The sequence below is a fragment of the Trachypithecus francoisi genome, unplaced genomic scaffold (assembly GCF_009764315.1).
Source record: "Trachypithecus francoisi isolate TF-2019V2 unplaced genomic scaffold, Tfra_2.0 Lachesis_group10, whole genome shotgun sequence".
Taxonomy (NCBI): domain Eukaryota; kingdom Metazoa; phylum Chordata; class Mammalia; order Primates; family Cercopithecidae; genus Trachypithecus; species Trachypithecus francoisi.
This window is the reverse complement of record NW_022681455.1, coordinates 98,088,128-98,114,079: the sequence shown is the minus strand read 5'-3', so window position 1 is coordinate 98,114,079 and position 25,952 is coordinate 98,088,128. Positions and strand designations below refer to the sequence as shown.

The 25,952-nt window shown below is 55.3% G+C and overlaps 1 protein-coding gene across 21 annotated transcripts in view; it reads right to left on the bottom strand.

Moving 5' to 3' along the window:
- ADGRG1 (adhesion G protein-coupled receptor G1) overlaps positions 1–25,952 on the bottom strand; it is a 43,386-nt gene that overhangs the window by 4,876 nt on the left and 12,558 nt on the right. For 4 of the 21 annotated variants that reach the window (XM_033218559.1, XM_033218556.1, XM_033218557.1 and 1 more), the window contains exons 2-11: positions 9,465–9,563; positions 8,505–8,927; positions 6,775–6,907; positions 5,979–6,126; positions 4,625–4,756; positions 4,161–4,277; positions 3,878–3,923; positions 3,532–3,635; positions 2,659–2,777; positions 449–735 (exon numbers count right to left, since the gene is read on the bottom strand). In XM_033218559.1, coding sequence (XP_033074450.1) covers positions 449–735; positions 2,659–2,777; positions 3,532–3,635; positions 3,878–3,923; positions 4,161–4,277; positions 4,625–4,756; positions 5,979–6,126; positions 6,775–6,907; positions 8,505–8,927; positions 9,465–9,528 — 1,573 coding nt within the window. In that variant the 5' untranslated portion in view covers positions 9,529–9,563. Of the gene's footprint in view, positions 1–448; positions 736–2,658; positions 2,778–3,531; positions 3,636–3,877; positions 3,924–4,160; positions 4,278–4,624; positions 4,757–5,978; positions 6,127–6,774; positions 6,908–8,504; positions 8,943–9,151; positions 9,300–9,464; positions 9,564–12,592; positions 12,637–19,233; positions 19,469–19,692; positions 20,035–25,952 lie in introns of those variants that run through there. The other 17 variants (XM_033218552.1, XM_033218550.1, XM_033218551.1 and 14 more) reach the window with 11 other exon arrangements.

The following is a 25,952-nucleotide window of genomic DNA, read 5'->3' as shown; positions in this document are numbered from 1 at the left end:
GAATTGAACAGTCATTGACCACGAACAAAATGCCAAAGCCGCAGGGAATCTGTTACCCAAGGTCCTGGGGGATCCTGAGGCAGGGCCATTGCCAGCCTGAGTTAATGAAATGAGTGGAGCGGGACTGGATTTCAGCCCCACTGATCTCTGAACTGGGTGCCTTTGAGCAGTGCACAACCTGCACATTTACACACAGTGGCCCTGCTCATAAATCCCCTTTGCAATGCAGTGAGTGATGTGGAGAATTTGGAAGTGTTTCTTGGGGACAGGGCTCACCACTTCTTCCTAAAGGGGACCGTGACCCAGCCAAGGTGAAGGACACCTGAGGATGAGTGAAGGAGGCCGGGAGGGAAATCAGAGAGATAGGTGGAGAGGCAGAACCAGGTGCCTGGGTTTTACCAGAGCCAAGTGGGAGAGGCAGGTCTGAGGTATCCCCCATCCAACTTACCCCAGCCCATGGCGCTCAGCTTGAGCAGGTAGCCAGGGACATAGGTGCCAAAGACCTCCACCACAAGTCGGTATAGGTTGTAGCCCTCGAGGCCCATCCAGGAAAGGCAGGCGAGCAGGGAGAAGTGCAGGAAGATGGCGCTGGCTCGGCAGCCAGACTGGGAGCCCGTCAGGGCCACTGGCTCACTGAGCAGGAAGCTCACGTCCAGCAGGAAGACAGCCAGCAGTAGGTTCATGTGTACCTTGATGGTGTAGTCCCGAGGTTTCCTCCTGCACGGCAGGGGCACCCTGGTGGGCCAGTGTGGGAAGGTAGAGAGGGGAGTGTGCCCACATCTCCTCCAGGAAGCCTTCCCAGACTGCCCCCAAGTCCGACACACACACGCAATCATACACGCCCCCTATCCTATTCCTGTGGCTGCAGCCAAGCTGTTCCCCACATCTCCCTGTGCACCTACTGTGTGCCCAGCACCCACAGACTCAGGCACCATGTGCACGTTTAACAGAAGCCTCAGCCAGGCAGAGCAAGGAAGACAAATCAACCACAATAATAAACCAGACGCCCCCGAAGTCGGAGAATGCCAAACACTTTGGCATTTTCACCGTGTTGGAGAATCCATGCCGTCCACGTTCTGTGTCTGCCCGTCTGTCTGCGTGACTGTGCCTGTGAGTCTGAGCGTGGGCTGCGCGCATCGGTCTGTCTGAGGTTTGCAAGTCAATGTGTGCACACCCCACCTCCCACCCCCACTCCAGGATTCTACATGGCCCTAGAGGGTGCAGCAGAACATGCAGGTCCCAGCATCCCCACCCTGGAGTCCCACTCTGCCCTGCCGCTAACTCATGGCACCATCTTGAGCTGGTCCCTTCCCCTTGAGACTCTCAGTTTGCCCATCTGTGAAGTGGGAGAATGGTGCCCTCGTAGGGTCGGGGTGAGAGTTACACTGACACAAAGCATCTGACACAGATAAGGTGCTCAATTCCTAAGGGTTCCTGTGCTGTGTCCTTGGGCATGTTTGTGAGCAGTTGGGTGTTGAGGACTTCTGCCTCCACCCTCAGCCTTCCGCTGGGCCCATCTCATCACCCAGCTGTCCTTCCTCATCACCATCACCTACTTAGTTCCCTGGGGACACAGCTGTGCACACACATGACAGTCATATATGCACACACGTGCTTGTGCCCACACATAAATACAGCTTCACCTTCCTCTCCTCCTTCCTTGTGACTGGGGACAGTGAGAACTGAGGGTGTCTCTCCTCTCTCCAAAAGGGTTCAGCACTGAGGGCAAGTGAACCCCAATGTAGGCCAAGTCAAACCTGACAATCTGACCTCTGCCACTTCCTCACTGTGTGACCTCAGGCAAGTCACTTACCCTCTCTGAGTGTTCCTTCATAGGGCTGTTGTGAGGAAGAACTGAGTTCACACATGTAAAACACTTAGAACAGTACACGGCACGTGGGAAGTTGGACACACATGTTAAGAATGATCATTATCGCTTTGATATTATTCTGTCCACCCAGTGCTCCCACAAATCTGCTTATTCAAAGGCAGAAATGAAGATTCTTTCCTTTTTTAAATTTTTTTGGTTTGCTTTCCTGTCTTACTCTAGGAAAGAAACAGATCCTTAGGTGGACTCCCTCAATTTTAAATGTTGACAATTAGCTGGGCTCAGTGACTCATGCCTGTAATCCCAGCGCTTCGGGGGGCTGAGGTGGGTAGATCACTTGAGGTCAGGAGTTCGAGACCAGCCTGAGCAACATAGTGAAACCCCATCTCTACTAAAAATACACAGATTAGCCAGGTGTGGTGGCGGGCACCAGTAGTCCCAACTACTCAGGAGGCTGAGGCAGGAGAATCACTTGAACCCGGGAGGCAGAGGTTGCAGTGAGCCAAGATCATGCTACTGCACTCCAGCCTGGGCGACAGAGCAAGGCTCTGTCTCACAAAAAATAAAATAAAATAAAAATAAATAAATAAATAAATAAATAAAATGTGTACAGTTAAAATCTGTAAATGCTATGTTATCCAAACACCACAGATCTGAGGAGGAGACATGGCCCCCAGGGGTCAGCATGCTGTACCCACCACAGCTCCCCTAACCACACACACAGTTCCAGGTCATGCGGGTGGGCCACAACCAGAGGTGTGTGTGGTGCCCTGGCGGAGGTGTGTGCAATGGAGGGTCCCCTCCCCTGTCCCACCCCTTTCAGGCCTCACCTGGAGCAGAGGTAGGCGGCAATGGTGACGATGCAGGCCAGGGCAGAGACAACACAGCCCACGTAGGAGAGAAGGCTCAAGTAGTGCTTGTGCACGGCGTCCACCTCCACCGAGGAGACCTGGCCCCAGGAGACAGGTGAGGGCTGGCCTCCGTGTCCCCGACCCAACCTGGAGGCTTGCCCTGCATGAGGGGCTAACCTGGGGCCCCTGGTAGGCCTCGGAAGCCTAAGAACCCCCACTCCCAAATGGGCAGGATGTGGTCCCATGAATGCATTTTTCTGGAGTGGGGGCATCTTTAGATTTGACCACATTCTCAAGTGGCTTCCTGACCCACAGAGGCCAAGAACCTTTCATGAGAGAACCCCTATTCTGTCCTGGCATTGATTATTCTTCTACAACATTGAACATGGGAATAGGTTTCCTGTGAGGGAATGAGGTTCCCACACCCAGGGGAGTTCAAGCCCCAGGTGGATACCCATGGGCAGAATCCTCCAGTCCTGGGAGCATGAATTTTTCGGTGTTGAGGGTACTAGAGGCCACCTCAGGGGCATCATGAGAAACACTCATGGCCCCAGCACTGCCAAATCAGAACTCTAGGTGAGGGCCAGGAATCTGCATTTTAGCGCACACCAAACTTTGGGAATAAACAGCAGGGGCTTTACGAACCAGCTCTTTCACTGACTAGCTGGTGGCCGTGGGTAAATTGCTTAACCTCTCTGAGCCTCCATTTCCTCATCTATAAAATGGGACAACAATAGAAGCTACCTTGGAGAGCTGTTATGAGGAATAAATGACTTAATATATGAAAAGTGCTTGCACAGAACAAGCACACGGCCTGGGGCGTGACTGCAAGGCGGGAGCGGGGACCCTCACCATCAGCACTGCAAAGTAGGTCAAGTGGTTGCAGAAGCAGGATGTTTGGGTTTCTCTCCTGACAGTCTCACACCCAGCACTGCTCCAATGCCCTGGGCTGCTCACTGAGGAGGGGACAGCATGGGGCTCCAATCAAGTCCGGTCCTCCAGGACCCCACTGTGCCCATCCCCAAAAGCACGACTGTGTCATTCTTCCACCCGGCCTACTCGTGGCCTGCCATTGCTGTCTCTTCAAAGTCCACCTTTCTCCAGGAAGCCCTCGGTGATTAACCCCACCTCCCCCACCCCCCAGGACTCCATTTCTCTTTCAGATACTTGTCCAGCCCTGAGACCCCTGCATACTCACACGTCGGGTCTTCAACCCAGAACACACATTGCAGAGTCACGTTCTTCTGTAGGGACAAGAAAGAAGGAGAGTGGCTTCTGTTACACTCTCCCCGCTTTACGGGCCAGGCAGAGGAAGCCTAGAACACAGTCAAGCCACCACCTGCCCCATTTGGACCTGACTGGCTGGAGCCCTCAATCAGGCAATCGTTTCGTTATAAAGACAAATGAGTCTGGAGGGCGGGAGAGGAAAGGGCGATATGGCCGAGGGGCGCTTGTCCCCTCGATGGCTGGTCCCCACTCACCGGCTGCGGCTGGTGCTGGAAGGTGAGCACCACGGGCTCCGTGAGGTTGGCGACTTTGGTATTCTGCACCACAATCCCCAAGACTTTCTCACCCAGGACTTGGCTAGAATTCTTGTCCTAGATACGTGGGGTTAGGGGAAGAGCGTAGGGAGGGAGTTCAGGGCTGAGAAGAAGGGCCCAGAAGCCCCTTACTCTCGCTAGATAACTCTCTCTCCCAGCACATTGCCTTGAGATGCTGCGTCTCCCTCTGGAACCAATTTTGCCCGTGTAGTCATTTACACTATAGTAAGAAGAACATTGCTTAGCCCTCTCACAGGGAGATTTGCACATTGCAGTGCAATTTCTAACTTTACAAGGAAAGGCTTTGACTCCCAGAGGAAGGAGCTCATCTGCATGCCTTCTTTCCACCTCTGTCAGAAAAAAACTGCTTTCTCCTGGGAGGCATGAGGGTGAGGACCCCATACCTGGAACAGGGCTTGGCTACTGAAGTCCACCAGGAGGAGTCTCTTCTCAGCCTCCCCTCTCCGGCCTTTCGTCCTCTGGAAGAGTGTTCGAGGCAGCAGCACCGAGTACTCCAAGATCTCGCTCTGCTCCTCCTGCAGAGGTCCCTTCAGGGCTCAGTCAAATGTGGACCCCCAGATCCGTGCCCCCTGCCCCAGCACACACACACACCCATCCCTTCCTTGACACTGCCACTTCTAAGCCTATTTCTTCAGGAAGTCAAGCCTGACTCATGACAGCCCTCCTCATCCCTCCCTTCCTTGCTACCAGCTCTGGCTGGGGAGTCTCGTGGTTAGAATCCAGGACTCCAGGGCAAATAGCCCTGGGAGAACCACGTGGTTCTGTTCTGTTGTCTGGGGCTTCAGATGCCAGCTCTGCCTACAGCAGCCAAGTGGGGGATGGCCATGTGGGCAGTGTGGGTGGTTCCCAGCTAACCACAGCCACTCAGGAAGCAGTCTCAATACGGGGGTGTGGCTGGGTGTGGTGGCTTACACCTGTAATCCCAGCACTTTGGGAGGCCAAGGCAGGAGGATTGCTTGAACCCAGGAAGCCAAGACCAACCTGGACAACATAGCAGGACCCTGTCTTTACAAAAATAAAAAATATTTTTTGAGACAGAGTCTCACTCTGTTGCCCAGGCTGAAGTGCAGTGGCATGATCTCAGCTCACTGCAACCTCCGCCGCCCAGGTTCAAGCGATTCTCCTGCCTCAGCTTCCTGAGTAGCTGGGATTATAGGCACTTACTACCATGACCAACTAATTTTTGTATTTTTAGTAGAGACAGGGTTTCACCATGTTGGCCAGGCTGGTCTTGAACTCCTGACCTCAAGCGATCTGCCTGCCTCGGCCTCCCAAAGTACTGGGATTACAGAAGTGAGCCACCGCACCTGGCCTTACAAAGAATTTTTTCGAGCCAGGTGTGGCAGCAAGCCTGTAGTCCCAGCTGCTCACGAGGCTGGAGTGGGAGGGAACTCTTGGAGACCAGGAGTTCGAGGCTGCAGTGAGATATGTACTGTACTCCAGCCTGGGTGACAGAGCAAGACCCTGTCTCGAAAAAAAAAGGGGGTGCGTGGACAGGCGTTTAGGGGCTGCTCTTCTGTTCATACGGGTGGCCCCAGGAGACTGGTATAGGAAAAGGTCCTGCTGCTGTGCCCACGCAGGGTCCTCAATCCCACAGTTGAGCTACTGACTGAAGATGGCTATCCTCGGGCCTGGAACCTTCTCAGGAGGCCCCAGGGAGAGGCTGCAGGGGCACTGGGCTTCAGGGAGTGCTCACAGCCCCACCTCCTGCCAGCCCCAGCCCAGCCCGCATCTGACCTCCTGCCGGGAGCGGATGTGCAGGTCCTGCAGGCTGGCTGTGGGCTGGAGCTTCCACACCGTGGCGTTGACCCGGTCCTCCTCGAAGGACACCGTGTCCCCCATGAATTTCACAGAGGTCAGCTTCGATTCCAGGCTTTGCAACTGCCTGGCAGGGAGGAGAAAGCGGCGGTGATGGTGGGGAGGGGGCCGGACCATCAGGGAGACTGAGGCAGGAAGAGGAGACACTCAGACAGAGACACAGGGAAGAGGCAGAGGCAGAGAGAGGGGCTGGGTGGGCAGGAGAGAGTGGAGAGCAGACAGAAGAGAAAAGCAGGCAGCTGTGTGCATGAGGGAGAGAAAGAATGAGCCGGGGGTGCGGTTAGACAAAGGAGGCGGGGGGCCTGGGAGCCACAGGAAAGGAGAGCAGTGGGGTTGTGGGGGCTGTCCTGGGAGTCCGCACTGTGGATTCGGGCCCAGCTGTGCCTGTGCCAACCCACTCTGTGGCCTTGGAGCGGCTCTGCTGTCTCTGAGCCTTGGTCTGCTGGGCTGTACCATGGGCCACCTGTCCCTTCTTTACGTGGGGGAGGAGGGCTTGGGATGGTGGATGCAATGTTGGTTACTGACTCAGACGGGAGAGGTGCCCAGCCTGGGGGGCATGTGTTGACTCCCAGAAGGCGGAAAGATCAATCAAGGAAGCATTCCAGTCCCAGGGAAGGCCTCACAGTGGTCCCCCCGCTCCAGATCTCCGCCATGCCCAGGTCCAGATCTCTGATGCCTTCCTGGCTCCCCTCACAGCCCCAGGTGCCATACTTACTGGCTGGCGGGGGTGGCCGAGGGCTTCCTTGAGGCCTTCTGGGGATGCTTCAGGAACTGGCTGAGCAGCTGGAGGTCCCTTTTGAGCTCGCACATGTCCACCGAGGCATTGTGAGCAGCTGTGTGGGGAGGACCTGGGGGAGGGGTGGACAGGCCCCCACCGAGGCTGCTGATTCAGGCCCCAGGACCCTCCCATTCTGCCCCCTGCCACCCTGACATGACTCTGAATGCCTCGATCTTGACTTTATAGAGGGGAAACTGAGGTTTCAAGAAGTAGAGTGGACTCTGCCAACGTCACTCAGATGAGGCCAGCCTGCGGGGGCTGTGTCTTACAGAACCCGCCAGCAACACCAGCCCCAGTGGGATGGGGTGGGATGCGCCTTGCTCAGCACCCTCTGCAGGCGCCCTCAGCTACACACACGGAGCAGGGAGGGTCCAGCCAGGTCTCCTTAGGAGGGATGTGGGGGGCTTGGTGGTTTGGTGGTGGTTCCTGGGACTCCACACCCACCAGCCTCCCTGACTCCAGGCTCAGGCCCCTCTGCCCAGGTAGCCTGCACCCAAAGGCGGCCAACTAAGGTATCTCCAGGGATTAGCTGGGAGTCAGATGAGGAAGACAGACAGTGGGGGTTGGAGGGTATACTTTCTGTGCCACTGAGGAAGGCAGGCCCTGGGTAGCCGCATCTTTTGAATGCATAACCCAGAAAGCCTGGGTTTTAGGCGATTTGAAATCCCTGGTCCATGTTTTTTAAAAACCCTTTACAGGTCAAACAAGACCAGGCTCAGTCTGGTATTCAAGAATGCCAATTTGCAACTAGGACCAACTTTGCCCTAAATCCTCCCAGGTTGCAGGGCAGAATCCCAGCCTGGCGTGTGGAGATCCGCCTCACCACTGATTGGCCTGGCCCTGCCTGTTGCACTGGACATGATCAGTTAGCCTGTTACACTAACACAATCAAAGTGCTGTGCCCTCCACCCCTGAAAGCCCTGCCTCAAACTCAAGGTGCTGGAAAGACATGAAACCCCCCCAGTAAACCTTCAAGCTGCTTCTGATGCTCCTCCCTTCCTGGCCACCATTCAGCATTTAATGGTGCTGAATGGCAGTGGCCACACGGAACCTGTCACACTCAGCAGGGAAGATGCAGCTTCTGGACCTCAGAGTCAGCCCCACTGCTTTCCTGACCTTTGACCTCTCGTGCTCCGCCCCTCACCCTCACCCCACTCCAATCAGCTGCTGGGTTCAAATCCTGGCTCTCCCATTGGCTAGCTGTGCAGCTTTGGGCAGCCTCTCTGTGCCCCAGTTTCCTCTTCTGTGAAAGGAAATAAATAGTCTACACTGATGCTGAGGAAGAATTTTTCTCCGGGCTCTTGATCTTCAGTCCCTTTCTAGTCTCTGCTCTCCCACCCTGTTCAGACCTCATCCTCCTTCATCAAGACTTTCTCTGCAGCCTCAGGATGGGCCCTTGCCCCTCCATCCTCACCCCTGCCTGCCCACAAAGTAACCATCAAGAGACAGTGGGGCCAAGAGCAATGGTTCATGCCTATTATCCTAGCACTTAGATCACACTCCTCCCCTCCTCAGATACCTTCATTGGCTCCCCAGTGCCTGTGAGCAAAGTCCAGGCTTCATGATCTGACATTGCGAGCCCAGTCCACTTTGAGTTTTGCCTTCCTTGCCTCCAGACCACTGCCCAGTTATTCCCTCTGCCTGGAAGTTATTCCCTCTTGCCTTACTGTGGAAGGAGAAGGTGAAGTTGGAGGCACTGGGCAGGCTGATGTTCTGAGGGCTCCACCAGGAGGTGACAGAAGTGGCGAACAGCGGGGGCCCCTGGGCCAGGCTCTCCTCCTGGTGCTGGAAGCAGAGGAGGCTAGAGGCTTTGTCACTCAGCAAGAAGTCATGCTTGCCATAGAGAAGATGCAATCTCCCAGCATGTCGGTCCCAGTAGAGGCAGAAATGGTAGAGGCCCCTGGGGTGAGGGAAGGATCGGGAAGCAGGGTGGGCTGCAGGGAAGGGGGCATGGACTGTGAGGGCCTCCTCGGAGTTCTCGATGGAGATGCGCAGGTCTGACGTGAATTTGTAGTGGAGGCTGCTAATGTGTGTCTGGTTCCGCTGGCTGCAGAAGCGAAAGTCTTCCCTGTGGCCCCTGCCGTGGGCACCTGAGGAGGCAGAGGCTGCAGATGGGACCCTGTGGCAGGGGCTGACCAGAGGCATGGAAGGGGACAGGACCTAGGCTGAGTACATATGAACTTGCAGCCTGAGACTCACACACATTCCAAGGGTCTACAAAAATGTATTAGTCTTTCCCGCTCAAAACTTATCAGCATCAAACTATAAAACAAGGAAACTGAAAACAAATAGTAATTTCAAAGGCAAAACATACTCTTAACAGCAATGAAGTATTTAATGAGGCCATGGCTGCCATAGACGGTTGTGCAGGTGGTACACTGCAAGAATGCTCTGGCTGCAAAGGTGAGTGGGACCAGTAACCCATCCAGGTTCCATACCCTAAGCTGTGCACTGCGGGGCTGCACCTGCCAGAAAGAAGGAGTGTCTTTTTCTTTTCTCCAAGGTACCCTCTGCTAGCTAAGCTGTACCTGCCTAAAGGAGTTAGCATGTGTGCTGGCAGCCACCCTAGGCACAGGGGCTTTTTAACATACGTTCCAACAGCCCAGGGGAGCCCTGGGAAGACTTGCCTTGGACCAGGAAGAGCAGACTTAGCAGGAACAGTGTCATCTGCAGCAGCGACTGGGCAGTCATTTTCCTCCCACAGAGTCACTCTTGGAAGTCACCACCTGGAAAAGGCCAGGAGTGTTAGCTGGGAGTGTGGCCTGTGTGATGGTTGGGCTGGCCCTGCAGAAGAGGAGGCCAGTGTAGCATGGATGTGGGAGGTGAGGTGAGGAGGCAAGTGTGGAAACAGCCCATGGACCTCTCCAGAGCAGCCAGAAGCTGATTATCAAGAGGCAGTGAGGCCAGGCGCAGTGGCTCACGTCTATTATCCCAGCACTTTGGAAGGCCAAGAAAGGAGGATTGCTTGAGCACAGGAGTTCAGACCAGCCTGGGCAACATAGTGAGACCCTATCTCTACAATAAATAAACAAAATTAGCCAGGCATGGTGGTGCACGCCTGTGGTCCCAGCTACTAGGGAGGCTGAGGTGGAAGGATCACTTGAGCCCAGGAGGTTGAGGCTGCAGTGAACTATAACTGTGCCACTGCACTCCAGCCTGGGTGACAGAGTGAGACCCTGCTTTAAAAAAAAAAAAAAAAAAAAAGATGTGCAGATGGAGAACCTGAGGCCCATGTGGTTAAATGACTTGCCCAAAAATGCTTCCAAGGTCAGGGGCTTTCCTGCCTAGTCAGGACCATAGTGCCTGGCAGGGAACCTGTGGTCTGGCACTTGTAGAGTTGCCAGAAGGCTTGGTCCTCCCTCTGGCCAGCTGGCCCTGTGGCAGAGCTGGATGCCACAGACACAGACAGAACCTCATCCTGTGTGGCACGGCAGCTAGCCACAGTGACAAAGGCACTCATGGGCCACAAGCCGGAGAACACACGTGGAGTCTAAGTTTGAGAGAAACCAAGGCGGACTTTCAGAGTCCAACAAGTTCCAGTCTCAGTTCCACCTTTTACCGGTTGCAGGACCTTGTGTAAGTCACTCAAAACCGGGCTAATCACAGTGCCTCCCTCCTGAACCCAGAGTGATGGCGTGATCTTGTCTAGAATCTGGTGTGAGTGTTCTACCTAGAACCGTCACCACCTTGCCCCTCCAGGCCCGGAGGGAACACAGACAAAAGGGGGTTCCCAGAGTTCTCCCCAGCTACCTCCCTATCATCATTCCTGAGACCTAGCTCAGAGGACACCTCCTTCAGGAAGCCCTTCTCAACTCCCTCCAGCGTCAGTTCCAGCCTCCTTTGGTTCCCACCACTGGCCGAAGCCCCTCCCACTCCCTCTAGCCTCCTCCAGGTAGTGGGAGACGGTGCATTCCCTCCTCCTTGGTCAGCCAGGGAGCACCTGATCCATCTCTGTGGGCAGGCCCTGGTTGTACAGAGGTTGCCGGATAAAGGCTGTGGGGATGGACAGTGAAGGAACTAAAGGAGCAATGCATCCGCGACGCCCTCTACAGGAGCCAGAGGGGAAGGGCGCTTCCTATCATGACCGCCAGGGGGCGCCAGTTCCCAGGGCCCGGAGCATCTGGAACAGCAAAGGGACCAGGGTCTCTGCTGGAGACAAGGACTCAGTATTGCCCCGCCCTGGCAAGGATGGAGCACATCTGTCCCCCCAAGCTCTCTATTAGCTGAGCGGCTACTATCTGCCAGCCTCTGTGTTGACCCGTCCCACCCCTGCATCTGCACTGATTCTCACTCCAACCCTATGAAGAGGGCACTGCTGTTGATCCATTGTGCAGATGGAGAACCTGAGGCCCATGTGGTTAAATGACTTGCCCAAAAATGCTCCTGAGGCCGGGGGCTTTCCCTGCCTGGTCAGGACTGTAGTGCCTGGCAGGGAACCTGTGGCCCTGGCACTTGTAGAGTTGCCAGAAGGCTTGGCCCTCCCTATGGCCAGCTGGCCCTATGGCAGAGCTGGATGCTCACAGACACAGACAGAACCTCATCCTGTGTGGCACGGCAGCTAGCCACAGTGACAGAGGCACTCATGGGCCACAAGCCGGAGAACACACATGGAGTCTGAGTTTGAGAGAAACCAAGGAGGACTTTCAGGAAGAGGTGGCTTTTGAACCAAATAATTGAGAACAGCATTAAAAGGAAGGGTGTCCCAGGCAGGAGCTCGGTGTCTCCTTCCTGGGCCAGTCCTCCCTCAAATAAACCTGGCCCCTTCGATCACGAGCCTATCCCCTGCGTCCCACCATGTGGAATGGAACCCCAATTTCTCAGGCCTCATCAGTTCAGTCATGCGTCAAATAGGCTCAGCATCTTGCCCTGGTGGCATCACAGGGCCCTTTGAGAAGAAGGATGTGGAAGTGTTTTAGGGAAGGGCACCATTTCCCAGATTGTGATTTGTAAGCATTCTGATTCCTTTTGAAACTGCCTCCTGCCACCTCCGACCAGCGGAAGGAAACCCAACATCTGGGGACAAGGACTCCCAGACCCCTTCTTTCCTTCTGCTTCCTGTCAGTCTCTGTTGCTGTCCCCCTCTGATTGTCAGCCCAAATGCCACTTTCTCCAAGCAGCCCCTCACTGCTACCACCAGTCTCCACCTGTAAACTCGAAGCTGACAAATCATTTGGAGAATTTGAATCCAAGGCCCAAAGAGGGCAAGGAAGGAACTGGCCAGAATCCATGCCTCTCCCTGGCTTACTGACCTTCAGAGTGAGCCTTCACTACCAGTAGGCATGGCTGAAGGACAGAGCAGAACCACTGCCTCACTTCAGCCCTCCTGGATTGGCCCTTGAGAGTAAAGGAGGGGAGTACAGGTAGTGAGCTCCCCATCATTGGTAGGAAACAAGTGAAGTGACAACATGGGGTTCCATGGAAGAAATCCAAACACACACAAGGGACCAACTGTCCCCACCACCTCCTGAGTCATCCCCACTCCACCTCAGCTGTTTGAACAACTACTCCAAGGTGGACAGCTCTGGCTCCATCAACATGCTTTAGGCTTGATGGGGAGGGGCTGCCTGGCTTCCTTTAACCTAAGGGGTAGACTCTAGAGCCAGACTGCCTGGGTTCAAATCCTGACTCCCTTGCTAGCTGTGTGTCCTTGGGCTAGTTACTCACCCTCTCTGGGCCTCGCTTTCCTCACTTGTAAAGAAGAATAAAGAAATCAAGCTCACCTCAAAGGTCATTGTGAGAATTAAAGAATTGATACCTGTAAAGGGCTTAGAGGCAGGCGCCATGAGTCTCAGCTAAGTAGCTCTACTTTCGAAATAGCTCAGCCCCCTGGGCCTGTCACAGGCCCCTCCTCCCCGTTTCCGTCTCTTCCTTGCGGCCCCCAGCAGCCAGCTCACCCACTGGAGCACCTTGAGGGGAAATTCTTAGAGCATGAAGCTTCCTTTCCGGGAGAGTGCAATGGAAGGCTGAAACCCCACCCAGAAAACTTCCCTCCTCCAGAAGCCCACTGCGGCAGGAGAGCTGGGCTGGGCACAAGGAAGTTGCCACGCAGATGGGGCCGGGGGGCACTGTCCCGCTTGTCTGCTTAGCGCCCTTCCTTCATCCCTGCCTATGCCACCCCTCCAGGTCTGCCCCCCACACGCACAGCTGCCAGCTGCCCACCCACCCACCCAGGCACCAGGGATGTAGCATGAGTCTCCGCACAGGCCCCTGGGACCTGACCTGTCTCTGCCTCTGGAGCTGCAGAAGCCCAGCGCTACAGGGCCTCAGCCATCAGGCGCTCAGTACCAAGCACGGCCCCACAGGCAAGGGCCTTGCCTCGGCTCACACAGAGCCAGAGGGAGTAGCTGAGCAGGGGGCATTCTAGCAACATCCCCACAATGATAATGTCAGTGGCAACGTCCGTGGTATCACACTAAACCCTCAGAACCACCCTGTGATGCGGGTCCCACTACTACCATTTTACAGATGTGGACACTGAGGCTGGGGAAGGCTGTGTGTTCTGAGATCACATGGGCGTGATGCCAAGCCTCCCCCTCCTTGTAGAGCTGGCATTGGTAAAGGCCCCAGAGACGTATATCCTTTCCAACCCCCTGGCTTTAGAATCCCCCAAAGGGAAGGAGAGGAGAATGGGGAGTAGCACAGAGAATCCAGCCTGGGAGAGAGGGTGCTGGGGCTGAGGCCCAGGGAAGCCGCCACCACCCCCAGCTTCCAGAGCAGCCGCCCTTGACTTCAGACCTTCCATAAACACACACAGGACAGAACAGGCCGGTCCAACCTGACACAATGGGAGCCACATCATGGGGTTCCCCAAGGATCCAACAGAGTGGAGGATGGCCAGAGTTTGTCTGAGATCCCACCCCACCCCCAGCCCATCCCCTGCCCCACCCCGAGGGCTCCAGCTCCAGACCTAGCTCAGCCCTGCCCCTCTGCACGGTGGGCAGGGGGGACCCATGGCTCACTTTCTCCCGGGGGGCCTGAGTCACTTCCGTGTGGAGCCACGAGTCACCGCTGCCCAGGCCAAGCTCCTGGAAAACCCATTTCCTCGGAGGATGGAGGTGGAAGTTGAGTGGACAGGACCTGGATGGCTCTGGGATTAACCCTTCCCGGGCAGGCGCCTCTCTGCCGTCTCCTGCCGGGAAGACTCACGAAGCTGGCCGTCCACTGCTTCCTTCTTCCCTTTACACACAGTGGCCACTGCCCGCCCCTGAGCACAGGCATCCCACCCCCAGACCTTTGCCCCTTGCTGTCCCTTTGCCTTGGATAACACCTAGCCCTGTGACATTCCACTCATCTTTGAGACGAGCTGAGACAAGTCGTCCCCATGAACCCTCACCTACCCGTCCATTCCTTGCCAAAATGAACCCGTGTTCCCGCCGGCCCACAACTCCCCCCATTGCCACAGATGCTCACATCAGAGGCTCCCAAGCCTGCCGGTGGTCAGACCTCCTGCTGGGAGTGAGCTAAAATGCAGATACACAGTCCCGGCCACAGAGGGTCTGATGGGGTGGGCTTGGGAGCTTGGCTGTAACAAGCATCCTGCTGATCAACACACTGCAGGCTTGGGAGCCAGGGGCTTATGAACCGGAGATAGGCACCAGCAGCCCTGGTTTAGAGATGGTCAGAGAGCGGAGGGACTAGCGCCGCATCCCTCAGCTGCTAGATGGCAGGGCCTGGACTCGGGGCCAGAGCAGCGTGCGTTCTCTTCCTTGCCCTGTGATGCAGACCCATCAGGCTCCTCTGTGGCTCCCCTAGCATTTAGCAGGGCCCTGGAAGGGGCCTCCTGAAAGACATCAGGAGAAGGGCAGGCACCGGGTGGGGGGTGGCGGGGTGGGAAGGGAGTCAAGAAGGGAGGAACGAGGGAGCCCCAGGGGCGATCTCCAGGTTCCAGCCTAGTCTTGCCCACCTGGAGGACTTCCCCTCAAATTGATCCTCGCTGGGAGAGGCAGAGGGGAAGGTCCCAGCTCAACTTCCACTGCCCCAGCTCCCCTCCCGTCCGCGGCTGCTCTCCCGTGGGCAGCTGGGGCACAACACGGAGCTGCTGAGCCTTTGGAAGCAAGGATTTGGCCTGGGAGAGTCGGGGGGCAGGGTGAGGATGAACTCCTGCCAGTTACACAGGCATGTGGGTGTGCATGAGTGTGTGTGCCCGTGCATGAGTGTCAGTGTATGTGCCTGAGTGTGTGATGAATGTGTGTGCCTGTGCATGAGTGTGTGTGCGTGAGTGTGCGTGTGTGTGAGTGTGCGCATAAGTGTGTGTGCCCGTGCATACATAGTGATCCAGGGGGCCAGGAGGAGAAAGCAAGAGAAGGCTGGGAGCACCACAGAGGAGGCAAGTTAGCTCTGCAGAGGAGGAACAAGGGAGCCGCTCAAACAGACTTCAAAGCTGGGGAGGGGACAGGGAGGGTGGGGAACAGTGCAAAGAGCAGGGCTTTTGCAGGTGCTTCCCCCATGGTGGGTGGGGTGGTGTCTGTGAGGACCCTCCCTCCAACGGTTTCCAAACGTTTTTTATAAAAGTAAATCTTACTTGGAAATAGCATGTACCCAACAGCTCAAAGGAGACGCCCCTGTCAGACCCAGGTGGCACTCAGGGCCACGCCCCACTCCCAGCCCAGTCCCCTAGCCCCTCAGCCGCGCCCGTGGATCCTGGGATAACAGCTTGCAAAGGCCGAACCACTTCCCTCCCCCATTCCCACGCCCCAAGTGAATGACTGAAGCCCAAGTTAGGTGACCACAGAGAGCTCCCCAGGAGGGGTGTTCCAGGATCACTGGCGGAAGCAGAGTGACTTCAGTTTTCAGGAATTTTCCCACAATAAAGGAGAATAAAATGAAGCAAGCTACCTGCCTCGGAGGCTAGCAGGTGCCCAGGCCTGACCTGCTCACTGCCCAGGGTGAGGCTTACACTCTTACACCAGACCTGCTGGACACCCCACCCCCCACCCCGCCAGGTCAGGTCTCACTGTCCCGGTAGCTTCTGATCCAGCCAAGTCCTTGGGCCACAAGACCCTCTGCCTGCCCAGACACACCCTGTGGGGAGACTGACAAAGGGGAGAAGTTGGGGCACTCCCTGCCAGCCTGAGAGGGAAGGACCCGCTCATGGGAAGGGACTCTGAGTCCTCCCAGAGAGTCAGTTGTCCAAAGCCGGCTGCCCTTGTGCCTCCCGTATGTGGAACTGGGCATTTGCTTAAGAGGCCTCAGAGAAGCCAACACATAGTCACCCAGCCAGGAAGGAGCCTGGTCTTGGATGCTCCCACCTCCAAGCCTTTGCACACACTGGTCCTCCTCCCTGTGATGCCAGCCTTGTGACACATCTGTGAGAGTCCCAGTGCCCTGGCCTCAGGCCCCCACATCCTCCCAGTCCCCATGCCTGGCAGGACGCCAGATGATGAGTGGGACTAAACAGGGGTCTTATCTGGTGCAGTGAAAAGAGCCCTGGAATCCAGGGAGATTCTAAGAGGAGAGGGAGGATCACAGCTTCCACTCACCAAGTGCTCAATTAGCTGCTGGCATCCTGCAAAGCACTTGGCAAAAAATTAATTGTTCAATCCTCACAATAACCCTAAGAGCAGAGCCCGTGAATCATGCAATCCTCGCAGCAGCTCGGTGAGCAAATGCTATCAGTGTCCCCACTTTAAAGACAGGGAAACTGAAGCCCAAAGAGGTTAAGTTATGCCCAAGATCACACAGCAAATAAGCAGCCGAGCCGGGACTCAAACTCAGGTCTGCCTAACCTCCGAGCCCAAACTTTTGGCCATTGTGGTCTTTTGAGTTCTTTCTCTTCTCTGGGACTCAGTCTCTCCATCTTAACCATGAGGTAACTTGCCAAAGCACTTTCAGGGAGCACTAGTGCCCATATTAGAGAAAGGGTTGGGGGTCGTACTTTCTCTTGTATATTAGCATATCAAAGGCCCTGATAAGTCCTGCAGGAAAGAACCCCATAAAGCTTGGTTGGGAGTTTCCCAGCCCAACATGAAGATAGAGCCTTTTTTGCATGGACCCCTGTTATCAACATGGAGAAAAGCTCTCAGAAATCTCGTCGCACACGGAGAAAAGCTCTCAGAAATCTCGTCGCCACACAGAAGCCTACCGGCACCTCCAGCCCCCTCCCCGCTCTTCCCCTTTGAGCTGTCCCAAAGGTCATTAGCTAGCATGAGATGAGCTAGAGGAGATACTTAGGCATTCCCCAGGGCCACTCATCATCATCCCTGACACTTCCAGGAAAGAGGTCCCTGGTGAGCCTGGGGTATATTCAGGCCTATCCCACCTCCCTTCGGCCGGCAGCACCAGCTCCTGGGGAAAAGGGCACTGCCAGGGCTGTCCCCAGGTGCCTCATTCCATGAAAGTTGGCCGTGGCCAGCTGGGCCTGCGACTTCATCTCAAGCAGCTAAGACACTCAGGATGTTGGAAAAGAGAGAGAAAGAATATGAGGATGCAAGAGTTTTAGATGAGATCAAAGCCTCTTAGAATTTTGGAATTCAATCCGGGGTGGTGGTGCGTGCCTGTAGTACCAGCTACTTGGGAGGCTGAGGCAGGAGGATTGCTTGAGCCCAGGAGTTTGAGGCTGCAGTGAGCTATGATCGTGCCACAGTACTCAAGCCTAGGTGACAGAGTGAGATCTTGTCTCTAAATACAAATTAATAAAAAAAATTTTTAAAAAAGAAGAAGAAGAATTTTGGAGGCCAGGCACGGAGACTCACGCCTGTAATCCCAGCACTTTGGGAAGCCAAGGTGGGCAGATCACTTGAAGTCAGGAATTTGAGACCAGTCTGGCCAAAACAGCGAAACCCTATCTCTAAACAAACAAACAAACAAACATTACTGGGCATGGTGGCACATGCCTGTAATCCCAGCTACTCGGGAGGCTGAGGCATGAGAATAACTTGAACCCGGGAGGTAGATGTTACAGTGAGCTGAGATTACACCACTGCACTCCAGCCTGGGCGACAGAGCAAGACTCTGTCTCGAAAAAAAAAAAAAAAAACTTTTAGAATTGATTGAAGAGACTTAGAACCTAAAGGAGAAACAGGGATTAGGAAGGCACTGGGGACACCAGCCTGTCTTGAAGGCACCTCAAAGAGCCAAACAGCCAGCAGTCCGAGCACTCTGGTGCAGACCTGTTTAGCTTATGCTCCTGGGGTGGTCTGCAGCCAGGCAGAGGCTCATGGCCAAGTCTCCACCTGGCCGTCTCCAAGAAGCAGCTGAGGCCAGCCTCCTGGGCGCCAGGGCATACGCCAGTCAGTACCTGCCCAGAGAATGTACATGCCTAGAGCAGGGGTGGCAGGAGTTAGGGGCATAAGGTTCAGACAAGCTCTGCAGGCAACTGGAAGCTTGGGGTCAGCCTGTCCCTTCTCTGGGCCTTATTTTCTCCCCTGTCAAGTGGGCGACTCTGATGCCTGCCCCCTGCGTGCCTTCTCCGGAGTCAGGGCCCTCCAGGCTCCCACAGGCTTCAGGATGCCTACAGGTAAGAACAGAGCTTACCTCCGAGCTGGCAGCAGGGGACAAAGAGGATGCTGAGGCGTCTCCCCTGCCCTGTGCAGACTGTCTTCCCTCTCAAATCACAGCCGGACGGCAACTGTCTGGCTGAGGTTCCCCTTCCCCATCTGTGTTCCCACGTTGCCCAAGGCCAGGCCCTCAAGGTCAGCCTCAGTCACCTCCCTCCTTGTTTAGCAGTTCAGCTACCCCAGGTCTGGCAAAACTCCCATCTTTGGAGCACAGGACACTTAGCATTCCCAACACTGGCCACCAACCCTCCCTTTCTTTTCTCCTCCCCCTCCTCGAGGTCCTGGATTGCTGGCTGAGGGGCTGAGAGCACCCTCCCCTATTAAGCAGGCTGAATAGGACAAAGTTCTCCCCTACCAAGGCTGGGGGCCCGAGCCTGGTTGCACCTGGGCCCCGTCCAGGGAAGGGAATTAGAAGCACTGAGTTCCATCCCAGCTCCTGAGCACACAGCACAGCATCACTGAGCATCAGGGGCTGCACACTCCACAGGCGGGGTGCTCACCACCTCCAGTGACACAACCGTGTTCATTAAGCTCTTTGAAAATGCAAAACAGGATTGTGAGCTTTTTACACATGTTCACACATTTAAGCCTCCTCAAAACCCTTGAGACAAGTACCATCACACCCACTCAACAAATAAGGCCAGCGAGGCCCAGGGAGGCCAAGTTACCTGTCTAAGGTCACACAGCTAAGTGAGTAATGAAGGTTGAATGTGAACCAGGGCCAGCTCCAGGACACACGCTGTTCATCTCGAAGCCTATTTCCCCCCGAACTTACCTGACTCTTAGAAAGCGTATCTCTTGGAAAGTGACAGTAAAGAAAGCTTCCCACAATGAGTTTCCATGGGTTCAGCTGGACGCCATCCTCCCAAGGGCCCAAATCGGGGGGCCCATCGGAACTCACCCAGGTGACCTTGGATCCCAGCCCCACTGGCGGCTGTTTCCTGCCCTTCCAGTCTCCTCACACCCTGGACTTGTCAGAGGCTTATTTCTGACCCCTGGGGTGCAGCCCAGGGACCCAAAAGAATCTTCAGCAAGGGTTGGGCTGCAGGAAGGGGTGTAGAACTCTCACCCCCAACCACTTCCTTTTAGTTGAAGCTGCTGTCTTTAACTGCCCAAGTCCCTTGGAGTACTGTCTGACCCCTCAGGGTCCCTAGTGCCGCCCCACCCACTGGCTACACCATCAATGTTGGGTAGAAGGGGGATGCAGGGGAGAGGAAAAAGATAAAGGGGAAGGGATGGGAGGAAAGAGGGGAGCTGGAGGGGAAGGAGAGTGAAGGAGGCAGACAGGGGAGAAGTGGGGAGCAGGGAGAGGGAGCAGGAGTGAGAGGGATGGGGAGGAGAGGAGGCAGGAGAATCGTACCTGGACTCCTTTGTGGCATCAAGCGGACTATAGATACATTAAGAATGTGCATGGCAGATGAAGGGTTCTTGTTTGCAGGCAGTAGCCTGCGGGTCTGGTGTCAATCTCCCCTCCACCACCTCTTTTCAAGAGGACGGAGACTTTGAAGCTGTGCCACCCCAGCCACTGCTCCCTCACTGGAGCTTCAAACAAAGGGGACAGCCAGGGAAGAGAGGCTGAGAAGCCCCAGCCGCCAGCGCGGGAGAAGGGGCGCAGGTGACAGCAGCCCCTGGCAACCGTTGCCCTGGCAACCGTTGGCAGCTGCAGGGACTACGTCACAGCCTGGCTCAGACCCAGCAAAGCAACGTGGCCCCGTAACTTGTCCTGTGCCCAAGTCCTCAACTCAGACGCTGCCCAGGCCAGACAGGGAGCTGGCAGGAGGGAGGGCAGGGGTTAGGACAGCGATTTATGGAGAGCCTGAGGGACACCTGCCTGTCTTGAAGGGACCACAAAGAGCCAGAGCTTCCAATTTCTCCAGAGAGGCAGGGCCCCAGGTTTTTACATGAAATCTGCAAGTTTGTCAACATTGACTTTAACACCAAATCTTTTTTTTTTTTTTTTTTTTTTTTTTTCTGAGACGGAGTTTCGCTCTTTCGCCCAGGCTGGAGTGTAGTGGCACGATCTCAGCTCACTGCAACCTCCGCCTTCCGGTTTCAAGCCATTCTCCTGACTCAGCCTCTCAAGTAACTGGAACTACAGGCACCCGCCACCATGCCTGGCTAATTTTTGTATTTTTAGTAGAGACGGGGTTTCACTATGTTGGCCAGGCTGGTCTCGAACTCCTGACCTCATGATATGTTCACCTCAGCCTCCCAAAGTGCTGGGATTACAGGTGTGAGCCACTCACTGCACCCAACTCGAAACCAAATCTTCTTTAGAACCCAGTGCAGGCCACCCAGTAACCAAGTTATGCCTAACAATAGCTGGATTTGCTTCTAGAAGCTGCCAGACTGAGGCCCTGGCCTCAAAACAAGCAGAACTCCCTCTAATCCCACCATTGGCTTTTGTGAGCACAATGTGTGCATCATATTTCTCTGAAAACTCCTTAGGATCCACCTCCTCCAGGAAGCCTTCTCAGATTGCCACAGCCTACCAAGAATCCCCCTTCTGAGTTAGCCCTAGGCCTGGAGGTTCCTCCTGGCTTCCTTCTAGAGCTCCCAGGGGGCTAGGAGCTCAGATTCTCTTTTTCCAGTCTGGGGAGGGAGGAAAATAGAGGCAGAGCTTCTGAAACTCCTCTTGTGTGCCAGGAACTACATTGGGCATTTTGGAGATCCATTTCTACCACTCTGCAAGGTTAGCCCTGTAGGACCCACCTTACAGATGGGGAAACAGAGGCTCGGGGATGTGACTTGCTGTGAGCCTCCTAGCTGGTAAGGGAGGGGTATGGAATTTAAACAGAGATCTTCTCTGAGACATGAAGATATCAAGACCAGTTGTCCATCTGGCGCTTGACTAATCCCTAACTCTCCCCCACGTTCAATGCTTGGCCAACTTTATTTGAACATCTCCAGTGACAGGGAGCTCACTCTCTTCCAAGAGGGCACATTCCTTTGATCTCTAAGTTTTTCATACCCACTGAATCAAAGGGGAGGGGGCATAAAAACTGTGGTATTCCCCAGACAGGGTGCAGAAGAGAACCAGGAGTTAGAACCCCCACCGAGGTTTTCGGTTCCAGACCAGCAACAGCCCAGCAGATAGGGTGGGGTTGCTCAGGGGTGCAAAAGGTCCTGGGGTCTCAGTCAACCAGCTATAAGCACTTTCTCAGAACACAAGCAGGGAACCCCACTGGCAATCATGTTCCGAGGGGAGTCCAACAGAGGAAGGGGCTTTGGGATGATTTCTGGCAGAGGCCATGGGAAAGGCAGCAGGGGCTTGGTGCTGAGGGGATGGCGCCTCTGCAACTCCCCTCCTCCCCCGCCCCTCCGTGGAGCAGAGCCAGGAGGCAGCTTCAGTCAGGAGGCCGCTATTGTCTCACTGCAGGCCCAGAGCTGGGTCCCATTCAGGCCCTATTTTTGGCCCCCGGAGGAAGAGGAAAAGAAAGCAAAGAAAGGACTTGCTGTTCTCTGGTGAAACCTTCTCCCGGAAAGGCTCACAGGGCTCGCCGGCCGGAGAAGGCGGCCTCTGTTGCATCAAAGGATCCTGGGCTTCAAGAGAGCTGGCAGGGGGCTGTGGTTCAGGGGACCTGGGGGGAGGTACAGACGAGGCACGCCACGCCTGTTACATACACTTAGTACTCACTGACAACAGCAACCCAGAGAAACAGAGGCCCAGCTTCCCCAGCCCCACCCATAGTCCCTAAACATCCCACTCATGGTAATAAAAAAAATAACTGCAATAGCTCATCGCTGCCCAGAGCCAAAAGCCAAAGCACTGTCTTACCTCACACCTACAACATTCCCCACCAGGGTGGGCGGGGGACAAAAATGATGAAGCTCATTCTGTAAGTCAGAGAACTGAGGCTCAGGGAGCAGCAGGACTGCTGAAATCATGAGCCAGTGACCACAAGCCTACTCCCATCCCCCAGCCTTATGTCACCCCATCCCTTCCTTGCAGTCGCCAACTCCAGCCACTCTAGACTTCTATCCTCGGACACACCTCAGGGTCTTTGCACGCACCTTTCCTTCAACATAGCACATCCTTTCCAGGACCCTATCCCTGACTGCCTCCTTCTCAGGCCTCAACTCAAATGTCCCCTCCTGTGAGAAGCCTTCCATGACCAGCCAATTAAAATTATCTTCCACATCCATCACTTGCTTCCATGTGATGTATTACTGTGATTTATTACCCTTACGGCACCCAACACTGACAAGACTCTGCGATTTGCTTACGTGTTATCCCTTGCTCAGCTTTGCTGTCTCACCTATCTTGCTCACCACCTGCATCTCCAGTACCTAGCACAGTGCCTGGTCCACAGATGATCCCAGTGACTGCTAGATGAGTAAATGAAGACTGAGACGGAGCTGGGACTCTAACCCAGGGCAGGCAGGCTCCACACCTCTTCCTAAAAGGAGCCATTCCTCATAGATACCATAGATCTAGAAGATCCAACCCAAAAGTGCCACTCAGGCTATGTGAGGGGTGGGGGATAGGGGATGGAGAGGGTTTGAGCATTGAGTCATCTCCACTCCCCAGCCTCTAACACGATCAGGAGCACACACACCTCGCTGGGTGCTTGGCCAGAGAAGGGTTCCCAAAACTGTGCATAGCCTGATAGGATCTGATACACAAGGCAAACTCTCCTTTGCTTTCCTGGTAAAGGCTCTGAGAAGTCCTGCGGCATGGAAGCCTGGGAGCCCATGCCTTTCCTATGCCTTTAGGGCCATAGACAGTTTTAATGAGTGCTGCATTAGAAGATGTCTGAGATTCCATCTGAATCTGTGAGCACTGAACCTTGGATTTTCTCTCTACATTAAAGCAAAATTACCACCCCCAAGACCCTCAAAGCCTCACTCCTGTGGTTCGGGTCTAAGTGGAGCCCAGGTAGCAGATTTGCCAATGAAAGTGGGGCACGTTCCCATTGCTGCAGACACCAAGCTCCTACCTGTGCTCCCCATGGACTCCCCCAAGTAAAGCAAGGAGGAGAAAGGGCACATGCTTATGGCCATGGGGTCCTGCAGTCTAGCAAGCTGGGATTGGGGTGTGTCCCAATGACTAGTCTGCAGAGATTCATGAGGCAGCTGGGGCAGGGAAGGGAGCCATGCATGAGTGCAAACCATAGAATATGCACTTGGCCTCACATGCTTCCAGGGCCACTCTGTGAGGAGGTACTATCATTCCCATTTTATAGCAGGGACACAGGGACACGGAGCTTGCCCAGGGACACAGAGCTGGTAAAACTGGATCCAAAGGAGCATGATGTACTCCTTTCCCTGGGCTGCCTCTGTTGTCCTGCATGCCCTGGCATCAACATGGAGAGTCAGCAGAAGCTACACCATAGAGAGGGAAAGGGAGGCTCAGAAGTGCTGAGCCACAGGGCCCAAAGCCTCATGGCCCAGGAACAGGGGCGGGGCCGGACCTTGCTCTCTCCTTTGCTCATGTGGTTTGCAAACACTACTGTCCTTCCTCGATCACAGTCACTAAAGCTTCGGACTCCAGTTTCCCAAACCCAGGTAGAGGGACAGAGACAGGACCCTGGGGCATGCCACCACCTGCTGCAGGGTCTCCATGAAGAGGCATTGGCTGTCCTCCCCCCACCATGGCTGGCGAGAGTGCTGCACTGGTCCCAGCTCCCACCACCTCCCGTTAAGGTGCCAGGACACAGGCAGGAGAGGAGCTGGAGGACAGACCATGTGCATCTGGTCCCCTAGGTGTGCGCACAGGTGGCATAGCCCCCCAGAGGGTGTGGCCAGCACGGCCATGGTGTAGGATAAGTACAGCTTTGAGGAAACTGTACATGAGGGTTTCTTCCAGCCTTGCCCACTGTCCATGGCTCTAGGCAGGTAGGGGGCTGCGGGAGTGCCATGAAGTCAGGACGGCCCCTATTCAGGTTCAAGCCTACTGGATAAGGGAGAGCAAGGGGCCCTGAAGCTTCGCCAGGTAGGTGTCCTGCCCCTCCTGACCTCCATCAGCCTCTCCCAGCTCACTCCAGTCCTCTTCAGCTGGATCCCTCTCCCCCTCTGCTCCCTCCCATCCAGCCTACTGAGTTATTTACACATGGACACGAGTCTCTGAAGATGTATTCACGGCTTTCATGGTGGAGGTTCCTTGGAAAAACCTTGCCAGTCGGCCAGGCTATGAAGAGAGTTTCCAGATAGAGGCACCACCTGCCCACAAGCACGGCCTGATGTAGCTAGAACGACCCATGTGCCGCTTACAGACATAACGACTCGGGGGAACGTGGGAATCCGGTGCCCGTCTCCCCCAAGGCTGGGAAAGCTCGGGGCTGGAAGGCGCCGTGAAGAGAAGCCCCGTGCAATATCCAAGTTGCCTCTGCAACTCCCCTGCCACACTGGAACACCTACAAAGATGGGGAACTCACTACCTACCATGGGAATGGCCATCTGTGGCACTGTGGGGAAAAGTCCAGGCTAATAGGCCGGAGACTGGGTTTGGGCCCTGCTACCACTGACTGCTCCGAGCTCTTGGGTCTGATTCCCCATCTGTGAAATGTGGATAAAGTTTCAAGTCTTAGAGGGCCAGCAGAACTCAAGATTGAATGAGGGTCTTTGTAGGCAGTGAAGTGTATGCCCCAGGGGTGGAGGTTGGGGCTGTGAGTCGCCCCTGAACTGTTTGGCTCGTGCCCAGATGGTGACACAGCAGAGGAGCAGTTGGCAGAGGGCACAGGGCTGAGCATGACTCAGGGGCCCCCGCCAGCCCCTGGGGCTCACCCCTAGCATCTGTCACCATCAAAGCAGGTGGGTCTGGGCAGTTGTCTGACCCCCTGCCACAGGGTCTGAGACCCAAGGTGCCAGCCACAGAGCCACACCCTGAGGCCCAGATTCTGCCAAGGACCCAGAAGGGGTCAGCTGCTCAGCCTAGCTCCCAGGGGCCCCAGGAATTCACCCAGCAGAGAAGTGACCACAGTGCTGTTCTGTCCCAGGAAACCAGCTCGACTGGAACCCAGGCCTCCTCTCCAGGGCTAGTGCCACGGCCTCTGGTCCCCTGAAAGGTCAGCAGTTCTGTGGGTAATGGCTGCAGCCCAGTTCCCCAGCCCAGGGTCATATCAACTCACTCCAAAACCTGGGTCAGGTCTCAGGTCTTAGGGAACATGAAGGAGCCCCAGGCTGGACAATGCCTCGGGGCAGCAGATCAAGACCCTAGTAATGGGCATGTCCAAAGGGGAAGCTGTCACAGGATTGGTGGTTTTCCCAGTAACATCTTGGGAGGATGGCATCGTTGTTCCCGATAAAGTCTCTGTTGCTCTCTAAGAACAAGGCTTGGCCATGGCCCAGAAGGGGCAATGACAACAGCACTTGAGGTGTGCCCGGCCCTGCACTCAGCACTTAACATCTAGAGGCTCACTTAACCCTCTCAAGATGCCATTACCATCCTCATGTTTACAATTAGGAAGATGAGGCACAGAGAAGTTAATATACCTGTCCCAGGTCACACAGCCAGTGAAGCTGGGACAGAATCAGGCAGCGCCAGGACCCCATGCCCCTAACAGCCCACCTCGTGCTGCCTCTCCTAGGGGGCAGCCTGGCTGGGGGATGGAAAAGCAAAGTTCTGGGCCAGCTGGGGACAGGGTCTACATCTCATGAGCCCCTACAACATGTGGCTGT